The sequence below is a fragment of the Mustela lutreola genome, chromosome 3 (assembly GCF_030435805.1).
Source record: "Mustela lutreola isolate mMusLut2 chromosome 3, mMusLut2.pri, whole genome shotgun sequence".
Lineage (NCBI taxonomy): Eukaryota > Metazoa > Chordata > Mammalia > Carnivora > Mustelidae > Mustela > Mustela lutreola.
In genome coordinates this window covers 113,243,664-113,264,903 of record NC_081292.1, presented here as the reverse complement: position 1 = coordinate 113,264,903, position 21,240 = coordinate 113,243,664, and the positions used below count along the sequence as shown (strand labels likewise).

The 21,240-nt window shown below is 42.5% G+C and overlaps 2 protein-coding genes across 3 annotated transcripts in view; one reads left to right on the top strand and one right to left on the bottom strand.

The window, feature by feature from the left end:
* Positions 1 to 13,026, top strand: part of LYPD1 (LY6/PLAUR domain containing 1) — a 42,441-nt gene extending 29,415 nt beyond the window's left edge. Inside the window, exon 3 of the mRNA XM_059166697.1 lies at positions 12,593 to 13,026. Coding sequence (XP_059022680.1) covers positions 12,593 to 12,828 — 236 coding nt within the window. The 3' untranslated portion in view covers positions 12,829 to 13,026. The remainder of the gene's footprint in view (positions 1 to 12,592) is intronic.
* Positions 11,378 to 21,240, bottom strand: part of GPR39 (G protein-coupled receptor 39) — a 201,285-nt gene continuing 191,422 nt past the window's right edge. For both annotated transcript variants that reach the window (XM_059166695.1, XM_059166696.1), the window contains one exon: positions 11,378 to 13,776. In XM_059166695.1, the coding sequence (XP_059022678.1) occupies positions 13,271 to 13,776 (506 nt within the window). In that variant the 3' untranslated portion in view covers positions 11,378 to 13,270. The remainder of the gene's footprint in view (positions 13,777 to 21,240) is intronic.

The following is a 21,240-nucleotide window of genomic DNA, read 5'->3' as shown; positions in this document are numbered from 1 at the left end:
TCAGATGCTTAACCAACTGAGCCACCCAGGCACCCCACTGGGCAAAAGCTTTTGATTTTGATGAAGTCCCCATAGTTTATTTTTGTTTTTGTTTTCCTTGGCTTTAGAGACATATAGAAAGAAGGTGTTTTGGCAAAAGTCAAGGAGGTTACTGCCTGTGTTTTCTTCTAGAATTTTTATGGATTCTGGTCTCACATTTAGGTCTTTCATCCATTTTGAATTCATTTTTGTATATGGTATAAAAAAGTGGTCCAGTTCCATTCTTTTGCATGTGGCTGTCCAGTTTTCCCACCACCATTTACTGAAGAGACTATCTTTTTCCCACTGGATGTTCCTTCCTGCTTTATCAAAGATTAATTGACGATATAGTTGTGGGTTCATTTCTGGGTTTTCTCTTCTGTTCCATTGATCTTTATGTCTATTTTTGTGCCAGTACTATACTGTTTTGAGCACTATGGTTTTGTAATACAACTTGAAGTCTGGAATTGTGATGCTTCCAGTTTTGCTTTTCTTTTTCAAGGTTACTTTGGCTATCTGGGGGTCTTTTGTGGCTCCATATGAATTTTTTTTGGCTCCATATGCATTTAAAAGTGCTTGTTCTAACTCTGTAAATTCTTTAAAATGTTAGTATAGTCTAATTTATTCGTCTTCTCTTTAATGGCTTCTGAGTGTGCATCATAGAAGAGCCTTCACTATTTTTTTTTTTTTTTTAGATTTTATTTATTTATCAGAGAGAGAGGAGGGGAGAGAGCGAACACAGGCAGACAGAATGGCAGGCAGAGGCAGAGGGATAAGAAGGCTCCCTGCTGAGCAAGGAGCCTGATGTGGGACTCGATCCCAGGACGCTGGGATCATGACCTGAGCCGAAGGCAGCTGCTTAACCAACTGAGCCACCCAGGCGTTCCGCCTTCACTATTCTTAAATGATAAATCTCCCAGGTCCCACAGTGTTTTTAGTACTTTCATGATTTTTTTTTCAACATTTAAATCTTAGATCCATTTGAAATTTATCCAGATAGGCTGTGAGGGATGGAACTGGTAAATAGTTCTGAGCTATGATCTGGTCCTTCATACTTAGCAACCTACCTATTGCCTTTCATCCCGAGTCTTATTCTATGTGTGTCCACTCCTTGCTTCTTCAGAATTTCCCCTGTGGTTTTCTTAACCAGTTCTTCCATCACATACCACCGTGACTTTCTCATGTCTAAACTCAGGGACATTTTCTTAAAACCTTATGGGTGCCTGTGTGGTGTTCAGTCACATGCTCCTTGTAGGGCAATTCTCATCATTCTCTACAAACACTTCCTGTTTGTCCCTGGCCCCCCTCTCCATTCCCATTCTCCCTGCTGCAGAGTCTAGAATGGAGCTGGAAGCCTCTTTCTCTGAGGCTCTGAGGTTTATTTTCACTTCTTTGCAGATTAGAAACCATAAACTTTCTGTCCCAGCCTCAACCTCAGCCTTATCCCCTGGCTCTCAAAGGCAGTTTTACCAGGACATTTCTACCACTTTGATTTCAAACATATGAGAAAAAATGCTCTTCTGTTTTCTTAGAGTCCTTTTTAATCCTGACTTTGCTGGTTCCCACTAGTAAAACACCTGCATTCTTCTCTACCTCCGCCAACAGTTGAATGTTAGAGCATTTTTTCTTTGTTCTTTTTGAATATCTCCAAACCCCGGGGCCTTAATACCACAACACCAGCTGGTTGCCCATCACTACTTTTGATATCTGTTAGGTCCAAATGTCCTTTCATCTGATTAGACATCTTTTTGATCACCTCTGATCTCTTCCACAGTATCTGTAGCTCTGGTCTCCAGGACTTAGACTTCCCCTTGGGAGGTTCACAGTGGTGGACGAACAGGACAGCTGCTTAGAGCCTCATGGCTCATGCAGGGACCATTCTGGTGGGCTCATTACTCCTGGACCTCCCCATGGTGCCCTGGCCCCGAGTAGCCAATCAGTGGACACGTCTCTGTCGCATCAGACCCGTTCTCTCCCCCCCCCCCCCCAACCCCTTAGTACAGTGAATATCCTTTTTGTAGGGATGGAGTTTATAACTTTTACCTTCATAGAGTCTTTTTTGTGGTGTCTATTCTTGAACCCTTTCTTAAGGGCTAAGGACTTCCACCTGACCACAGATCTGCCCCCCCAACTACACACACACACACACACACACACACACACACACACACAAACACTCACACACCCCTTACAAAGATAGATTGTTTCTGATTAAATATACCTGTTGACCATCTATATGTCTTTGGAAAAATGTCCATTCAGATCCTTTGTGTATTTTTTAGTTGTAATGATTGTTTTTTGTTAATGAGTTGTAATAGTTCTTTACATATTTTGGATAGTAACCCACTACCAGATACATGATTCACAAAATTTTCCCCATTCAGTAAGTTGCTTTTACATTTTGCTGATGGTTTCTTTTGTTTTGCAGAAGCTTTTCAATTTAAGTTCCTTACACTTATTAATTATTGTTATTGGAGCTTTTGCTTTTAGTATCAAATACCAAAAATCATCATGAAGACCAGTATCAAGTTGCCTATTCCTCATGTTTTTTTCTAGGAGTTTTATGATTTCAGGTCTTACATTCAAGTCTTTAATCCATTTTGGGTTAATGTTTGTCTTTGGTGTTAGGCACTCATCCAGTTTTCCCAGCACCGTTTATTGAAGAGACTGTTTTCCCCCCTGTTGTATATTTTGGGCTCTTTTTTGGCTTGTAATCCATTCACAGTGGTCTCATGATCCTTTGTGTTTCTGTGGTATTATAATAGCCCCTCTTCCATTTCTTGTTTTATTTATTTGAATCCTCTCATTTTTCTTAGTCTTTCTAGCTACAAGCTTGCCAATTTTATCTTTTCAAAAAACCAACTCCTAGTTTGGTTATTCTTTCTTATTATTTTTCTGTCTTCTACATCATTTACTTCTGCTTTGACCATTATTTCCTTCCTTCTGCTAACTTTGAACTCCGTTCTTTTTCTGGTTCCTTGAGGTGTAAAGCTAGGTAGTTTGAGACTTTTATTTCTTGAGGTAGGTACTTATCACTATGAACTTCCTTCTTAGAATTGCTTTAGCTGCATTCCTAAGTTTTGTTATGATGCATTTCCATTATCATTTGTCTTAAGGTATTTTTTAATTTATCTTGATTTCTTTGTTGACCCACTGGTGGTTTAGTAGCTTGTTGTTTAATCTCCACGTATCTGTGAAGTTCCAGTTTTATTCTTCTAAATAATCTCTAATTTCATACCACTGAAAAGATGCTTGATATATTTTCACTTTTCTCAAATTTGTTAAGACTTGTTTCGTGACTAAACATATGATCCATTCTAAAGAATGTTCCATGTGCACTTGAGAAGACTGTATATTCCGTTGCTTTCCCCTGCTCACATTATTACAGTATTTCTGATGATGTTCTCTGTGCTGTTCTTTTTCATTTCTGTGACTTATTTTACAACTGGAAGTTTGTGACTCTTAGCCCTCTTCATCTGTTTTGCCTATCTCCCACCCACTGCTTCTCTAGCAGCCACAAGTTTGTTCTCTGTGTTTAAGCATGTTTGGTTTCATTTTGCTTTTATTGTTTAGAGGAAGAGAGAGAGTGAGAGTGTGAGTGGGGGGTAGAGAGGCAGAAAGAGAGGGAGAAGCTTAAACACACTCTGTGACCAACATAGAGCCCAAAGCAGGGCTTGATCTTATGACACTGAGATCATGACCTGCACTAAAACCGAGTCAGGCACTTAACCGACTGAGCCATGCAGGCACCCTTGTTTTGTGTTTTAGATTTCACAATATAAGTGAGTTCATTTAGTATATTTCACATAGCATAATACTCTCCAGGTCCATCCATGTTGTCAAAATGACAATATTTCATTCTTTTTTATTGCTGAGTAATATTCCATTGTACATTTTTATCATATATGGACAGTTAGGTTCTTTCCATACCTTAGCTATTGTACATAATGTTTCAATAAACATAAGGTTGCTTATATCTTTTTTTTTTTAAAGATTTTGTTTATTTATTTAACAGAGAGAGAGATCACAAGTAGGCAGAGAGGCAGGTAGAGAGAGAAGGGGAAGCAGGCTCACTGCCGAGCAGAGAGCCTGATGCAGGGCTCAATCCCAGCACCCTGAGATCGTGACCTGAGCCAAAGGTAGAGGTTTAACCCATTCAGCCACCCAGGTGCCCCTATCTTTTTAACTTAGTGTTTTGTTTTATTGGGATAAATACTCAGTAGTAGAATTACAGGATCATATTAGTATTCCTATTTTTTTTTAATTTTTTGAGGGAACTTCATACGTTTTCCACAATAGTTATACCAATTTACATTCCTACTGATAGTACATGAAGGTTAAATCCCTGCCAAAATTCACTATTTCTTGCATTTTTGATACCAGCCACTCTGACTGGTGTGAGGTCATATCTCACCATGGTTTTGATTCACATTGCTCTGATGATGAGTGATGTTGAATCTTTTCTCACGTGTCTGTTGGCCATCTGTATGTCTTCTTTGAAACAATGTCTCTTCAGGTTCTCTGTCCATTTTTAATTGACTATTATTATTTTTTGGTGTTCAGTTGTGTAAGTTCATTTTATATTTTGGGTATTAACACTTACCAGATATATAACTTGAAAATATCTTCTATTCAGTGGGCTGTCTTTTTTGTTTTATTCATGTTTTTCTTTGCCATGCAAAAACTTCTTTAATTTTGTTATAGTCCCAGTAGTTTACTTTTGCTTTCGTTTTCCCTGCCTGAGGAGATACAACCATATGTGTGTTGTTAAGACTAATGCCCAAGAGAATATTGCCTCTATTTTCTTTGAGGAGTTTTATGGTTTCAGGTCTTATATTTTGGTCTTTAATCCATTTTGAGTTTACTTTTGTGTATGGTATACGAAGTGGTAAAGTTTTATTCTTTTCTATTTCTTGTCCAATTTTACCTATACCATTTATTGAAAAGACTGTCATTTCTGGGGTGCCTGAGTGACTCAGTCATTAAGAGTCTGCCTTCAGCTCAGGTCATGATCCCAAGGTCATGGGATCGAGCCCCACATCAGGCCCCCTGCTCATCCGGAAGCCTGCTTCTCCCTCTCCCATGCCCCCTGCTTGTATTCCCTGTCTCACTGTCTCTGTCAAATAAATAAAATCTTAAAAAAAAAAAAAAAAGGCTGACATTTTCCAATTGACTGTTCTTACCTCCTTTGTCATGGCTTATTTGACAAGGGTGGGTTTATTTCTGGGTTCCCTATCCTATTCTTTGTATCTATATTTTTATGCCAGTACCATACCATTTTGATTATTATAGTTTTGTAGTATATCTTGAAATCTGGGATTGAATGTGATACCTCCAGTTTTGTTCTACTTTCTGAAGATTGCTTTGGCTGTTCAAGAGCTTTTGTGGTTCCATACAAATGTTAGGATATCTGTTCTAATTCTATGAAAAATGCTATTGGTATTTTGATGCGGACAGCACTAAATCTGTAGATTGCTTTGGGTAGTATGGGCATTTTAACAATAGCCTTCCAATCCACGATCATGGAGTATCTTTCCATTTGTTTGTATCATCACTTTCTTTCATCAGTGCGTTTTAGTTTTCAGAGTATAGCCTTTCACCTCCTTCATTCAATTTATTCCTAGGAATTTTTTATTTTTGTGCAGTTGTAAATGGGACTGCACAAAAATAGTTTCTCTTTCTGCTACTTTGTTAGTAGTGTACAAAAATGCCACCGATTAACTTTGAACCTTGCAGCTTTATGGAATTCATCTATTCATTAAGGCTTTCTATATGAGGAGTCATGTATCCTGTAAATAGTCAGTTTCACTTCTTATCAATTCAGATTCCTTTTCTTTCTTTCTTGATTGCTATCACCAGGCCATCCATTATTATGTTTAATAAAAATGGCGAGAGTGGACATCCTTGTTGGTTTCCTGATCTTAGAAGAAAAGCTTTCAGTATTTCACTACTGAGTGTGATGTTAGGTGTGGGTTTTTCACATATGGCTTTTATTATGTTGAGGTATGTTCTCCCTAAACTCACTTTGCTGAGAGTTTTTTTTAAGTCATGAACATTGTTGTATTTTGTCAAATGCTTTTTCTGATACCCACTGAGATGGCCATATGGTTTTTATCCTTCCTCTTGTTAGTGCGATATATTGATTTGTGAGTATGGAACCAACCTTGCATTTCTGGAATAAATCCAAATTGATTATGGTGAAGGACTTAATGTATTTTTTAGTTTGCTTTGCTAATGTTTATGTTCCTGGGGGATATTGGCCTTGTAGTTGTCTTGCTGCTGCTGTTGTTTTGTTTGTTTGTTTTTTGGTAGTGTTTTTTCTGGTTTTGGCCTCATGGTAATGTGGGCCTCAAAGAATGAACTTAAAAGCCCCCCCCCTTCTATTTTTTGGGAATAGTTTAAGAAGAAGAATAGATATATATATATTTTTTAATTCTTGGTAGAATTCACCTGTGCCGCCATCTGGTCTTGAACTTCAAAAAGGTCCTGGACCTTTTTGATTACTGATTCACTTTTATTACTAGCATCTTGTCTGTTCAAATTTTCTATTTCTTCCAGATTCAGTTTTGGAAGGCTGTATTTTTCTAGGAATTTATCTAGGTTGTTTAATTTATTGGCATATAACTTTTCATAGTTTCTCTTACAATCTGTGATAGCATTTGCTTTTCATTTCTGATTTTGAGTGCTCTTTTTCTCTTGAGGAGTCTGACTAAACGTTTATCAATTTGGTTTATCTTTTCAAAGAATGAACTCTTGATTTTATTGACCTTTTCTACTTTTTTTGTCTGTATTTAGTATTTTTCGGACCTAATCTTTATTATTTCCTTTCTTCTAACTGGGCTTTGTTCTTCTCTTTCTAGTTCCTTTAGGTATAAAGTTAGATTAAGATTTTTCTTGTTTCTTGAGTTATTCCTATATGAATGTAAACTTCCCTCTTAGAACTGCTTTTACTGTGTCTCAAAGATTTTTGTGTTTTCACTTTAATTTGTCTCCATGTATTTTTTAATTTCCTCTTTGATTTGTGATCCATTTGTTGTTGAGTAGAATATGTTTGCTTTTGTTTTTGTTTTTCATTTTTTTCCCCCTGGTAATTGATTTCTAGTTTCATGTTGCTATGGTTGGGAAAGGTAACATATCAAGTATAGCCTAGTAACAATACTTACCTGGGATTACTTCAGTTTTCTTAAATTTATTGAGATCTGGTTTGTGGCCTAACATATCTGTCTTGGAGAGTTTCTGTGTGTACTTGAAAAGAATGTATAGTCTGTTGTTTGGGTGTGGAATGTTAGTTCCATCTGGCTTAACATGTCACCAAAAGCCACTGTTTCTTTGTTGATTTTCTGTCTAGATGAGCCATTGATTTGAGGGGGGTGTTAAAATTCCCTAGTCTTACTGCATTACTGTCAATTTCTTCCTTTGAGTCTCTTCATATTTGCTTTATGTATTTAGGTTCTCCTATGATGGATGCATATTTATAATTGGTGTATCTTCTTGTTTAATTAAGCCTTTTATCATTATATAATGCCCTCCTTCTTCTTTCACTCTGTTCTTTGTTTTAAAATCTATTTTGTTTGATAAAAATTGCTACGCTGGCTTCTCCCCACCCCTTCCATCTGCTTAGAGTACCTTTATCCATCCCTTCACCTGTGTCTTTAGGTCTGAAGTTCGTATCCTGTAGGCAGCAGATAGATGGGTGTTGGTTTTTATCCATCTGGTCACCTTCTTTTGATGATAGCATTTAGTCCATTTACATTTAAAGCAATTATTGATAGGTATGTATTTATTGCCATTTTAATTGTTTTCCAGTTCTAGTAGTTCTACTCTGTTTCTTCTTCTCTGCTCTCTTTTGTGGTTTAATGGTTTTCTTTAGTGTTATGCTTGGTTTTATTTTTTGTGTATCTTTTATAGTTTTTCGGTTTGTGGTTACCATTGGCTTCATATGTAACATCCTACGTGCATAGCAGTCTATATTAAGTTGATGTTCACTTAAGTTCAAACACACTGTAAAAGCCTCACATCTTTATTCCCCTTTGATATTTCACATACATGCTATATCTTACATATTTTTATCTTGTGTATTCTTTGACTAATTTTTATAGATGTAAATAAATTTAACAACTTTTGTATTTTAGTCTCTATATGGGCTTTATAAGTGATTAACCCAGTATCTTTACTATATGCTTGCTTTCACTCATGTAATTTTTTCCTTTCATAATTTTCCTCTAGTTATGATTTGTATACATTTAAAGGATTCCTTTCAGCATTTCCTTCTAGACCAGTGTTGTGCCAATGAACACTTTTAACTTTTATTTGGGAAACTCTTTCTCCTTCTACTCTGAATGATAGCTTTACTGGACAGAGTAGATTCTTGGTTCTGAGTTTGCTTGTTTTTTTCCTTTTAGCACTTTGAATACATCATGAAACTCCCTTGCACCCTGCAATGTTTCTGTTAAAAAATCAGCTGATGGGGCACCTGGGTGGCTCAGTGGGTTAAGCCTCTGCCTTTGGCTCAGGTCATGATCTCGGAGTCTAGGGATCCAGCCCCACATAGAGCTCTCTGCCTGCTTCTCTGCCTACTTGTGATCTCTCTCTCTCTCTCTCTCTCTCTGTCAAATACATAAATAAAATCTTAAAAGAAAGAAAGAAAGAAAGAAAAATTAGCTGATAGCTTTGTTGTGGTTTCCCTTGCATATAACTTTTCTTTCTTCTTGCTGCTTTTAAGATTCTCTTTTTGTCACCACTTTCTGCCCTTTTAATTACTACGTATCTTGGTGTGCACCTTTGATTCACCATCTTAGGGGCCCTCTGTGCCTCCTAGATCTGGATGTCTGTTGTCTTCCCCAGATTAGCCAAGTTTTCAGTTATTCCTTCAAATATGTATTTGCCCCTTCTCTCTCCTTCTCCTGGGATTCCTATAATACAAATCTTTTAATGCTTCATGATGTTGCAGAGTTTCCTTAACTTGTTCTCATTTTTCATTCCCTTTTTCTTTTTGCTGTGAGCTTGGTGCTTTCCATTACCCTCTCTTCCAGGTTGATGATACCTTCTTTTGCATCCTCTAATCTGCTGTTAGTTCCTTCCAGTGTATCTTTTCAGTTGTTGGATTCTTTAGCTCTGACTGGTGCTTTTTAGATCTCTCATCTCTTGTTGAAGTTCTGAGTTGATCCATTCTCTCCAGCGTATCTCAGCTTTACTTTTTTTTTTTTTTTTTTTTTTTTTAAAGATTTTATTTATTTATTTGACAGACAGAGATCACAAGTAGGGAGAGAGGCACGTAGAGAGAGAGGGAAGCAGGCTCCCTGCTGAGCAGAGAGCCCGATGTGGGACTCGATCCCAGGACCCTGAGATCATGACCTGAGCCGAAGGCAGCGGCTTAATCCACTGAGCCACCCAGGCGCCCCTCAGCTTTACTTTTTTATTGTGATTCTATCTTGTTCTTTCATTTAAGACATATTCTTCTGTCTCATCCTCTCTAGTACTCTGTGTGTGTTTCTGTCTATTAGGTGGCCTTGTATAGAAGAGGTCCTATGATGCTCTATAGTGCATCAACAGAACCAGGCCCTCCCATTGTGGCTGAACCACATTTGCTCTGGACATGGTGGGGTAGAGTTGGCCTCAGCCAAGCTGGCTGCAGTAAGCCACTTTGTTGCTATGGGCACTCCGGGCAGGGTTTGTTTCACCTGCTGTTGAGAAACCCAGCTTTAGCCACTGTGAGCTTGCTGGTAGATTGGGGCCAGGCGGCAGCCCTCATCCTAACTGTCTGCAATTAGTCTCTGCCCTACCCTCCCTGTACCAAAGGGCAGGGCTTGCTTCTTCCAGTTAAGACTCCTAGAAGCAGGCTCATCTCCTCCCTTTTTCAGAGCTGGAGTCCTTTGGATACTAGCAAAGTAGATACTAGCAAAGTACTAGAACTGGCTCCAGCAAGTGATGGCTGTCTAGGCTGGGGGAGGATGAGAAAAATGGTACCCAGCAGTTTGTACCCAGAGAAATCTCCTGAAGATCCCTGCCCCTCCGGCACACATTCTAAGATTAGTCAATACATGTCCATTACACATACCCCAGGTGCTTTGCAAAGTACTGTTTCTATGCTGTGTCTCAGGCCAATTTATTTGACATGCTGTCTCTTTAACCGTGGGGACTTGAGTCCCCACGTTGTGTCTCATATTTGTTCTAGGGGTTCACTTCTCAACTGCATCTCTAACCCTCCTAGCCTCATCTGTGTGGTGGTTTCTCTGTGGAGTTGTAGAATATCTGGTCTTCCAATTTTCAAGTCATTTTCAGTTAGTGGCCTAGATATGGTTATTGCCTGGGCATGGCTGTGGAACGAGGTGAGCTCAGGATCCTCCTCCTGTGCCATCTTCTCTCTCTGCCCTGTGGCTTTTTGATGGGCTTAACATATACAGAACATTCTACCTCAAGTTCAGTGTTACCGAAGGTGTAAGTTTCCTTGTTGATTTTCTGTCTGGATGGTCTGTTAACATAAATGGGGTATTAAGGTTCCCCAGGTATTGCATTTCTATTTCTCCCTTAGGTCTATTAATATTTGTTTTATAGATTTAGGTGCTTCTATGTTGGTGCATAAATATTTACAAATGTTCTATCTTGCTGGATTGACCCCTTTGTGTAATGCCCTACTTTGTCTCTTATTACAGTCCTTTAGAGCCAGTTTTGTTCAAGTGAGCTCTCCCAGCTTTCTTTTGGTTTCCATTTGCATGTAGTTTCTGCAGTTAATTTGTAGGCACTGTAGAGATGGGTCTTGTTTTGATGGTGGTGGTGGTATTTTAGTCCAGCCACTCGACATCTTTTTTTTTTTTTTAAGATTTTATTTATTTATTTGATAGACAGAGATCACAAGTAGGCAGAGAGGCAGGCAGAGGTGGGGAGAAGCAGGCTCCCTGCCAAGCAGAGAGCCTGATTCGGGGCTTGATCCCAGAGCTCTGGGATCATGACCTGAGCCGAAGGCAGAAGCTTTAACCCACTGAGCCACCCAGGCACCCCTGTGGTATTTCTAGGGGGCATCTTCACCTTATCTCATTGTTTTTTTGTTTTTTTTTACAGTGAAAAATACATTAAGTATTCTTAATTTTTAAAGTTCACTTCAAGAAAGTTTATTGACATTGAACTAGCAAATGACAGCAAAAGCTCCTAAAATGGCAATGGATAGAAAAATGTAGGGACTCTGAGAATAAAATGGGCAATGCCCAGCAGCAGGTTTCCTGCAAATCAGACAGTGACTCACTCACTCACACACACACACACACACACATACCCCACCACCACCACCACCGCCGCCCCCCTCCCCCCCCCCCCGGTCTGAGATATCTTACCTGATAAATCTTACCAGAGCAGCTACAGTCTATTGTGTTTTAAAGTATTTATTTACCTCCCACTTGGAAGTTTTAGGTTGCTCAATTCTTTACTATTTCTCCATAACCCAAAACCACGATTCAGAAGGGGGAGGAAGGTGCAAACAGAAGCACTGCCTGCAAACACCCATCTCCACAGGGAGTCCGAAGGTGAGGTGGGCTGGAGCCCTCAGCTGTGCAGGGAAGCACACAAGCCAGAGCCACTCATGTCCAGGTCCAGCTTCAGTAGGAGATATTGTTGTCCTCTCACCACCCACCCCCCGAAGAAAAATATTTTTGTGGTTTACTGGCTGGCAACTTTAGTATATATACTAGTCAGGATGTGACAGAATGGAGCCAGAATTTAGGTTCAAATCCCAGCTCCTCTATTTCTCAGGAGTGTGACCTTGGGTAAGTTCCTAAATTTCTCTTGCCCTTCAGGCTCCCCATCTGTGAAATGGGGATCTCTCTTGTAGGGTTGAACCAGTACACAGTAGTCCACTGTAAACTGCATGGCCTACAGGTAAGCACGCAAATGAAGTTAGCTATTATTTGATTTGAATAAGGTTCCAGCTTAAAGAACTTGAGTATTCAAGATAACCTTCTCTGAGGACTGTGCTGTCAGTTGGACAGGTTTTAAGTGCTCCTTCACATAACTACATAGTATGTTACTAAAAGGAGGTGGTGTGATGCTACATAGGCAGATGGTCATATATTCTGAGGGCAAAGTTGTTTCCTAGAATAAGGCTCTTCTGGGTACATTGTCAACATTGGGCCACGCCCTCTCTACAATCTAGGGAACCTTGAAACCTCAGAAAAACCAGGGCCCCTTCAGTAGAGATCTTATTCTCATGGGGGTTAGTTCTTTGGAGAATTTTGATTTGATTACATCCATAGGTGATACAGTATCATTCTCCATGGCATGAGATAGCTACAGCAATTTTAAGAAAAGGTAAATAATTTTTGTACCATTTTTAAAAGCGAACTTTGGTTTAATAGCTCTTTGTTCCAAACAGCTAGTGGAGATACTGCAATTTGTCAAAAGTAAAGGAACTATATGGGGAAGAAGTCCTCTTCCTTATAGGTCGTGGTGGGGGAGGGGTGGGTGCTCAAGGAAACAACCCAAACCACCTTCGTCACCCCTCCAGGTGCATGGGCTGTGGGAGGAGGAAGGATGAGCTCCCCTTTGGGCACCGGCATTAACCCAAGTCCTTGGGTCTGTGTTGCAGGCGTCATGTACCGGAAGTCGTGTGCGTCTTCAGCGGCCTGCCTCATCGCCTCCGCCGGGTACCAGTCCTTCTGCTCCCCTGGGAAACTGAACTCAGTGTGCATCAGCTGCTGCAACACCCCTCTTTGCAACGGGCCCCGGCCCAAGAAACGGAGCAGTTCCGCCTTGGCCCTCCGGCCCGGGCTCCCCACCACCGTCCTGCTCCTCCACTTGGCCCTCCTCTTGGCTCACTGCTGAAGCTGAAGGAGATGCTCGCCCCTCCTGCTTTGTTCTTCGGGCCCTCCGCTCCCTCTGCTCCCCAAGCTTCTCCTGGGTGTCCTGTTATTCTGGGTGGGGAGGGGAGTGTGTGCTCTTTCGTTCAGTTCCTTCGTCACTGAAAGAGCGCAGTGTAAAACATTTTTTGTAAGCTCTGAATAAATTCAGTCTGAATTTTCAGCGTGTATTTAAAGAAAGGGAAGGCGTAAGCAAAAGTCTGCCCTGTCTCTCCCGAGTCAAGGTCCAGCTGGCAGAATCCGCCCTTAGAAGGCACTTAGGTGGGCATCCATTTTCCCCCAAGGCCCCTAGCTCCCACTGCTGTCCCTCCTAAGGGCACAGTTCGTCACCGCTGTGTCAGGATAATGTTGCTTTCGTTGGGGGAGTTAGAAGGCCGGTTAGCCTTCAAGGCTTCCATACCTGACATTCACACTTCATGCTCCTGCAAACCATTCCCCGTGGCAGGAGTGGGGGGTTTCGTTGCCGAGTTGGGCTCTAGTGACTCGAGACTCAATTGCTGGGGCTCAGACTGGGGCTTGGCCTCGCTCTGGAAAGTGCTCAAGAAAACCTTGTTGGTTCTTGCAGAGGAGTTGGACCACGAAGCCCTGAAGATCAGGGGGCGGCGTGCTGAGCGGGTGCTGGCGGCGGTGCAGGCGCCGTGGGCGCGCAGGTGCTTGCTGTGGTTGGCGTGGGGCAGCGTCAGGTGGCAGCGCAGCACCTGGCCGAACACCCTGCGGAACTGCTGCGAGGACACGTTGTACAGGAGCGGGTTGATGATGGAGCTCAGGTAGAAGAAGGTGTCGGAGAAGGGGAGGAGGATCATGTACGCCCGGAAGTAGGTCTTGGTCCAGTCGTGCTTGGGTTTGGCCGCTGCCATAATCCTCCGCACCTGGTTAGGCATCCAGCAGACCGCCAAGGTCACGACAATCAGCCCTGAGCAGGCGAGAGGCAAGACAGAAACAGCATGAGAACAATAATGCAAGAAACAAAATAGTGAGCTCCCCAGATCTGCGCTTACGTAGGTCAGGAAATGGTACCGATTTTTCAGTGTTGTGCTTGACAGCTTCTCTTGCTGCTAGCAAAAAGGAATTTCACAGTGTTTCAAGCCCGGGGGGCGTGGACTGTGTTAGACAGTTAAATGCTTTAGACAATTGTTTGTACCTGTTGACAGCTCTTAATTTAAAAAAAAAAAAAAAAGTTTTCATTGTTGGGTATCCAGAAAGCATATTATGTAGTCTAGCAATCCAGTTCTGTCTTTTTCAGGAAATAGATGTATACACTCTGCAAAATCAGGTGAAACAATATTTGTACTTTGAAGAATGTCCACATAAAGACCCAGTGATATTTTCAAGACAAATGGAAATGGTGTCCCTTGTCACAAAGAAGCATGTTTAGTCACACTGATTGTGCATTCAATTTCAAGGGACACAAAATCGGGAAGAGCCTGTCCCTGAGAATGTTTCTTGGACATGTATTTACTAGGGGTGTACACCTGTAATTCTAATTCTCGTTCCTGCAACAGTACTTCTGTTCCTTTTTAAATATATTTCGTTGTGTCATCTCTTCCATCCTCGTGGGGGAAAAAGACAATTATCCTCAAGTAATGGAAAATACAAAACATCTTTCAAGTTTAGCCAATAGCATGCTCATGGCCTTTGTGGCTCTGAGCTACATCAGCCTCCAAAAGGATCAGGCCCTCAAGGGACACCGCTCTGACCTGTAAGCAGATCACAGGATGATTGTAGGGACCTATTTGCATGCCCCTTTATTTACATCTCAACTCAACACACTCATCTCTGTTTCTATGACCTCTAACAGAGAAAAGGAACATTTATCTACAGTGACCAAAAAAACAAAAACAACCACCACCAAAAAACACATCCCCAAAAAGGAAGACCAGTAATCTACAGAGCATTTGCTCTCTTCACTCCAGAGCCCAGGCACCAGAATGTAAGTTCCTGTGTGGAGAGCTGGTATCTTAAAGCTGTGTACAGAATTTTTAGAAATGCCCCCTCCCTCTCCTAAATCTGCTTATCATAGTAAGGAAGATCCATTCACATTTTGAACCTTTGTATATTCTAGGAAACCACAGGGAAGCGATGGTTGGCAATAATCTCTGACTGCCCCTGATCCATGGAAAACATTTTGTTCACAAATGCTCCCAGAAAACCAGCCCTGTTCATGCCTCCAGGGTTGGCCCTCTCACACGCACTCCCCTTGGCATGCCTTCCTTACCTGGTGGCTGAGTGGCCCTGGGTATGTTCTCTACCCTGGTAATAACCCAGTTCCCTCAACAAATCCTCCACAAAATCCTGTCTGCAAAAAAGGCCCAGGAAGCTCCACTCCCCCTGATAATTTCCAAGGGTTTCTCTTGTCAAACCTCAGCCCAAGCTTAAAACACAAACCAGTTTGCTTATTTCATTGAGTTTGCTTCCCTGAGAATACTCAGTGAATCAAAAAAGCCAAAAAAATAAAAAAAGAAAGAAAGAAAAATCACCCAAGGAGTATCATCTGAATCACCTAGTTAAAGCTGGTGGATGGGAAGAATCATTTCTCTGTGTTTAAACAACAACAAAAATACTTGCATAGGCAATTGGGAGCCTTTTTTCCACTGCTTCAAAAAGCATGGACATGGACACATTCTAGCCGCGTGTGCTGTTCCAAGTGGGTCCGTAAGTGATTTCTCCTTGTTTATATTGGAAGCAGTTCTGACTGAAAGGTTCATCTCATTAACTGAAAGAGCTAGGAAGCTTCTCATACCTAGGGAAGCTACATGTCTTCATTGAGGCTTAAGTTCTTTTCTATTCTTTGCCACTGCAGACAAGTACAGCCAGCTTCATCTGAAGACTTAGTTCCCAGAACATGGACATCGAGCACAGGGTTTCGGATGTGTGTTCTGCTCCACTGTGGGAGGCGCCACTTCAGGCAGCAAGAATCTAGAAGGCGAAGAGAACCTACTTGTCCTTACTTGAACACAGCATGGCTTTTCAAGCCCCTCGAAGGAAAACAGAAAAAGGGCCAGGTTTGGGGACAAGTTACAAAGTTGTTCTGGCCTTGGCCTGGTTCTCCTGAGCAACGGGTTACATCAACTTTCTTGTTACCTTCACCCTCTTTGGTGGCATCAGTTGGTCTTGACTGACCTTCTCATGAAAAGAAGCAGGGCAGTCAAAGGCAAGACCAGGTATCTTGGGGATGAGGCAAGGGGCACGAGCAGTCAAAGTGCTGTGTCCTGATTGGCAGTTTTAGCCAGGAGAAAATTTTTGCTCTGAAATCCAAGTGAGCTAAAGTCAGTAAGTGTGAGGTGCCTTATTCTGAACAAGTTGCCAAAAATAGGGAACCAGACCCAAGCTTCTGCAGGGATAAGGTGAAACCTTGGCTGTCTGGTATACAGCAGAAGGCAGGATGGCCAAAGGAACTTGGAGAACAAGAGAGACAAGGAGCGGAGTTAGAAAGCCACAGGGATTAAGTAAAGATGAGCCATTAGAGGGGCGCCTGGGTGGCTCCTACAGCATCTGCCTGCAGCTCAGGTCATAATGTCAGGGTCCTGGGATCGAGCCCCATATTGGGCTCCCCGTTCAGAGAGGAGTGTTCTTCTCCCTCTCCCTCTGCTCCTACCCCTGCTCATAGCACTCGCTCTCTCTGAATCTTAAACAAAAATGATAAGGCATCAGAAAAATCTTGACGTATAACCAAGAATAACGAAGCATTGATTGTTCACGATGTCAGGTTCTGAGCTGAGTGCTCTGTGCTGCTTTGCTCTGCATTTGTCACTTCTGACAAAAACCTGGTGAGATCAAAGCTCTTACTATGTACATTTTATAGAAGAGGAAGTTGAGTCTCAGGTGAGTTGCCCACATCCTACAACTAGGACATGTGCTTGCCAGACTCTCAGACTCTCCCTTATACATTTATTTTTTCTGAAAGACTCCAGATTACGATTGTTTCTCATTTTCTTCTGCTTAAAAAATACAGGAAACATGTGAACATGAGCCATAATTCCACCCTGTGAAATGGATATAAAGTAGCACTGATCACTAGAAATATAGGTGGTGGTAGGTGGCTTTTAAATTAAGATTTTGAATAGTCACATCCAAAAAGTAGAAAAAGGGGGTGTCAATTTTAACATTTCCTAACCAAATCTACGGTAAATATTATTTCACATGCAATGTCAACATGCAATCAACCTAAAATTGAGAGTTTTAACATTATATTTTTTTTTCATACTTTGAGACCCAACGTGGCTTTTGTTCTTACACTGTTCCGTTGGTTACTAGCCGTACCTGGCTAGTGTCTGTGGCACAGGGTCAAGTACCCGTCCCCACAGAAGGACTCCTTAGTGTCTCCTCCCATTTTCCTACCTGCCCCTTCCCAGCCACATACCCAGGGAGTCCTGTCCAACCAAGGAATCCTAAGATTCCTAATACTCTTCCTAAGATTCGGATGTGATTATCGTATGGTTTCATTCATATGTGGAATATAAGGAATAGTGCGGAAAACCACAGAGGAAGGGAGGGAAAACTGAGCAGAAAGAAATCAGAGAGGGAGACAAACCATGAGAGACTCAGGACTCCAGGAAACAAATCGAGGGTTACGGCGGCGGTGGGGGGGCTGGGGTAGTCTAGTGATGGGCATTAAGGAGGGCATGTGACATGATGAGCACTGGGTGTTAGACACAACGAATGAATCACTGAACATCAAAAACTAATGATGTACTCTATGTTGGCTAACTGAACATAATGAAAAAAATAAAATTAATTTAAAAAAAAAAAAGATTCTGAGGCAGCTGAGTGGACCCAAATCCCATATCCCAGCCTTGGGTAGAGCAGGTCCAGCCAATCTTTACATATGAAAAGCCTTCCATAGGAGGGGACTGTCAGTTAGTGATGGCCTAAATAATTCTCAAAGCACAAAATGGTATTTTGTATTTCTCATTCTAAACCCTGCCTCAGCATTTGTGGAATAGCAGATTGTGCCAGATACTTGGTTGGGCTGTTGGAATATTCTTCTCCCACTGCAAGCAGAGGTGGGCAGAAGTGGTGGTGTCTTTGCTCCTATGCTTTGGAAGATAGTTTTGTTCTAGGAAAATGGAGCATTAGGCATATAAGCACTCACCATTGTCGGATCTGAAGTGTGCCTCTGTGGGCCATGGAATAGAGGTCAGCCTCTGGGGACAAGTTGGGGGGAACCAAACCAGCCCCCTTGTAAAATCTGTCATTTCACAATGACAAGTAATTGCTCACTTTTACATTTGAAAAAAGAAAAATGGTACATTATTTTAGATGGCAGTGAGAATAAATACCATGTCCAAAGGTAACTTTTTATTGGGATATTTGCAACTGGTCCAGCTCTCATCAAAGCTTGAAAATCTTATTCGGGCCTTAATAGAGTATATTAAAGACTTGACTAAATTTATGTTTGGCTGCCATCAGTTTGGACTCACATTTGGAAAAATCTATAATGCTTTGGTCTGTATGGTGCAATGTGTAGCCCGCAGATAAGTAACTTTTACTAGGAACTTGAACGAAGATCAGTGAACTGAACCTAGTCATGTTAAGAAAGTAAACTGTTTTAACTGCATTATTGATAGATTTGTATTATATTCCAGACAGCCTTGTGCTCTGGGTTAAGAAATACCTTTATAGCTTAGCTGTTTTTCCACATAAAGTACTTCCATTTTCCCTCCCTGATCACTACAACTAAAATGACAGGTGCCATTAGACGATGACACAGATTTATTCTCAGTGGAGTAATGTTGTTTAAAAACAGAAGTAATACCGATGTCCAACAGCATCTCACACGAAAGCCTGACATTTCAACAGCGTCTGAGTCAGCCTGCCTGGTTTTATCTGTGGGAGACGTGACACTGTGCCACCTGGGATGGGGTGACGTTCGTGCTGCTGACTCTGGGCTCTCTTTTCTCCTCTCTCGACTTTTAAGTGAAGGTAGCTCTTCATGTGCTCCCCAGAATTCATCTCAGAGTCCTCAGAGGATAGCCAAGTGGGTCTCCCTCTAGAGACCAGGCACAGAACCCCTTTGTTTTACAAATGATGGAACTGAGGCTACGTGATTCACTCAAGACCCCCAAGGGCCGGGTGACAGCTCTCCCTCTGCCTTGACTTACTGCTCAGAACATGGGATTGTACCTGAGATTGACAAGGGAGTCTCTCATTCTAGTTAAGTGTAGTTTCCTATGCTCCAGTTTTAGACTCAAATGCTGACCATCCACAGCCTGGAATGCCATGCAAGGTGAGGCGGATGAGTCTCAGATCTCAGTTAAAGGCAGCACATCTGTTCTGCACACTGTCTGAATTCAGTTTTAGCACCAGGCTCCTCAAGAAATAAGCACATAATAAGGCTCTCGGGCACATGCTTTCCCCACAAAGAAGGTCCAATGCAGCCACGGGGAGCTGGAGCGTGTTTGGAAAACAAGACATGAATCCAGATCCTAACCTGGTGACCCAGCTGAAAAGGGCTCCATCTATCTGTCAGGCTGCCCACTTTACATAACTACCTGCTAGAAAAGAATACTTTGTCTGTGCTAAGCCGGAAAGATCTGGAAATTCCCTCTCTCTCCAGCAAATGTAGTTTGCGGGATTTAAAGGAATCCCAAAGATTTGCTTTTCTACCTGGTGTTGGGAATCCCATTTTATGGAATTCACTGAAGCCTCAGAGTACAGGGGGATGTTGAGAATGCTTTAGGTTTTCTGCGCTTAGCATAGCTTTTCTCTCTCCTTTCTGCCCCGAGAGTCAAGTTCTCTCTAACCTAACCGCAGTGAGTAGGTGTTAGATATCTCCCCGATCACTTCCCCCAACCAATTTATGTTCTCTGGACTCTCTGCACCCATCTCCTGATTAGCTGAGGTCTATGCCAGACTCTGGCCTAGGCATTAGTGATAAAAAGCTGAGGAGGTCAAGGCAGCCACAGCTGGGTGACTGCTAGCAAAGGGCCATGAGAGCCATCTGGCTACAGTTTCATGGTGGCCCAGTCTGGTTGACCCTCCCACTGGGGGTGAATGCCCAGAAAATCAAAGGAGAGCGCGGATTAGCCTGGACAAGGGCACCCAGGCAAAGACACAGCATGAAGAGAGGTTGGGGAGTCCAATAGCAGCACATTCTGAGAGCTGCCAGCCAGGGCCAGAACCAGAACAACGAAGGGGTGGGTGGAGAAAGTGAGAAAGGAGGCCCATTAGAGAACACTCCATAAGGTTTTGTGGACAATAAATTAACCAGCGTAAAGTATGGTAAGGAAAGGCTGCTTGTCAAGTGACATTTAAATAGCAATTGTCAGAGGAAAGTAAGCATATGGTTAGTTGAATGAAAAGCCAGGAAAAGACAAATACATCCAACAAAAGGTTTTAGTGCTTTCCCAATTTATATCTCTGCATTTGACAGACTGCTCCTGCCAGCTAGTTGAGACCTTGATCTCGCTGACTTTGTCCTAGCCAAGGAGCCCAAACCAGCATGAACCCTGCTCTGGTCTCTAATCTCTGAGACAGTAGTTCTCTAAACAGGAACAGTGGCATCAGCCCCTCCGGGGAACATCTTAGCAATACCCATCTTCCATCCCAACCCGACCTGCTGAGTCAGAGACGCTGGAAGCAGAGCCCAGCAGTCTGGAAGCACCAAGCCCACCTGTTGGATCTGATGCTAACCCACATCTGAGAATGAGTCTAAGACAAGCACGAGCCGAGAGGAAGCCTGCCTCATCAGGCATTTGTGGCCCTGTCACGGTCACACTGGTCACATTTTGAAGTGCCATCTTCCCCGAAGGCCTGCGGACTGAGTGGACAGTAACTGAGAACCCTTCCCTCATTTCTGTGCACACCCTTGCCGGGGTCCTGTCTCCTCCCTTTCTTCTCTCTCTCTGGCCTTTCTCCTTTCTCCCCTCCGTCTCTTCCCAAGGTCACCATAGCCAGGCTGCAGCCAGCTCTTGCTCAGGCTGTCCCCCCACACACCTTTTCCCTTTGCAAGACCTTCTTGGCTGCCTTGGAGGAGGTGACTGCATCAGGAGCAGGCAAACCCCTCAGCCTAATGGGTGGCTTCCTGGAAGTGGTGCGTGGTGAGCACCCAAGGTTTGCCCAAGGAAAGCAGAAAGGCGTCGGAAGCAATGCAGATGGGATGTGAGGGACCCAGGTGTTGGCCAAGCACTGGACACCCCCCACCCACGAGATCCCACTCTGCGTCCCGTGTTCTCTCACCCTGCCGGGGCACGCCTGGATTCCTTAAGGTCACTTTCCCAGGGACCTGCGGGCAGAGTGACTTCGGTATAAATCCATCTGCCTTCTTGCCCTCTTTCCTATTGAGAAATGTTGTTAAGGAGAAGACAGAAGAGCGGGGAGAATTTGTTTTCAGAGAAGGGCACAGGCCACAATTTTAAAATGATCTAAAGGCCACACA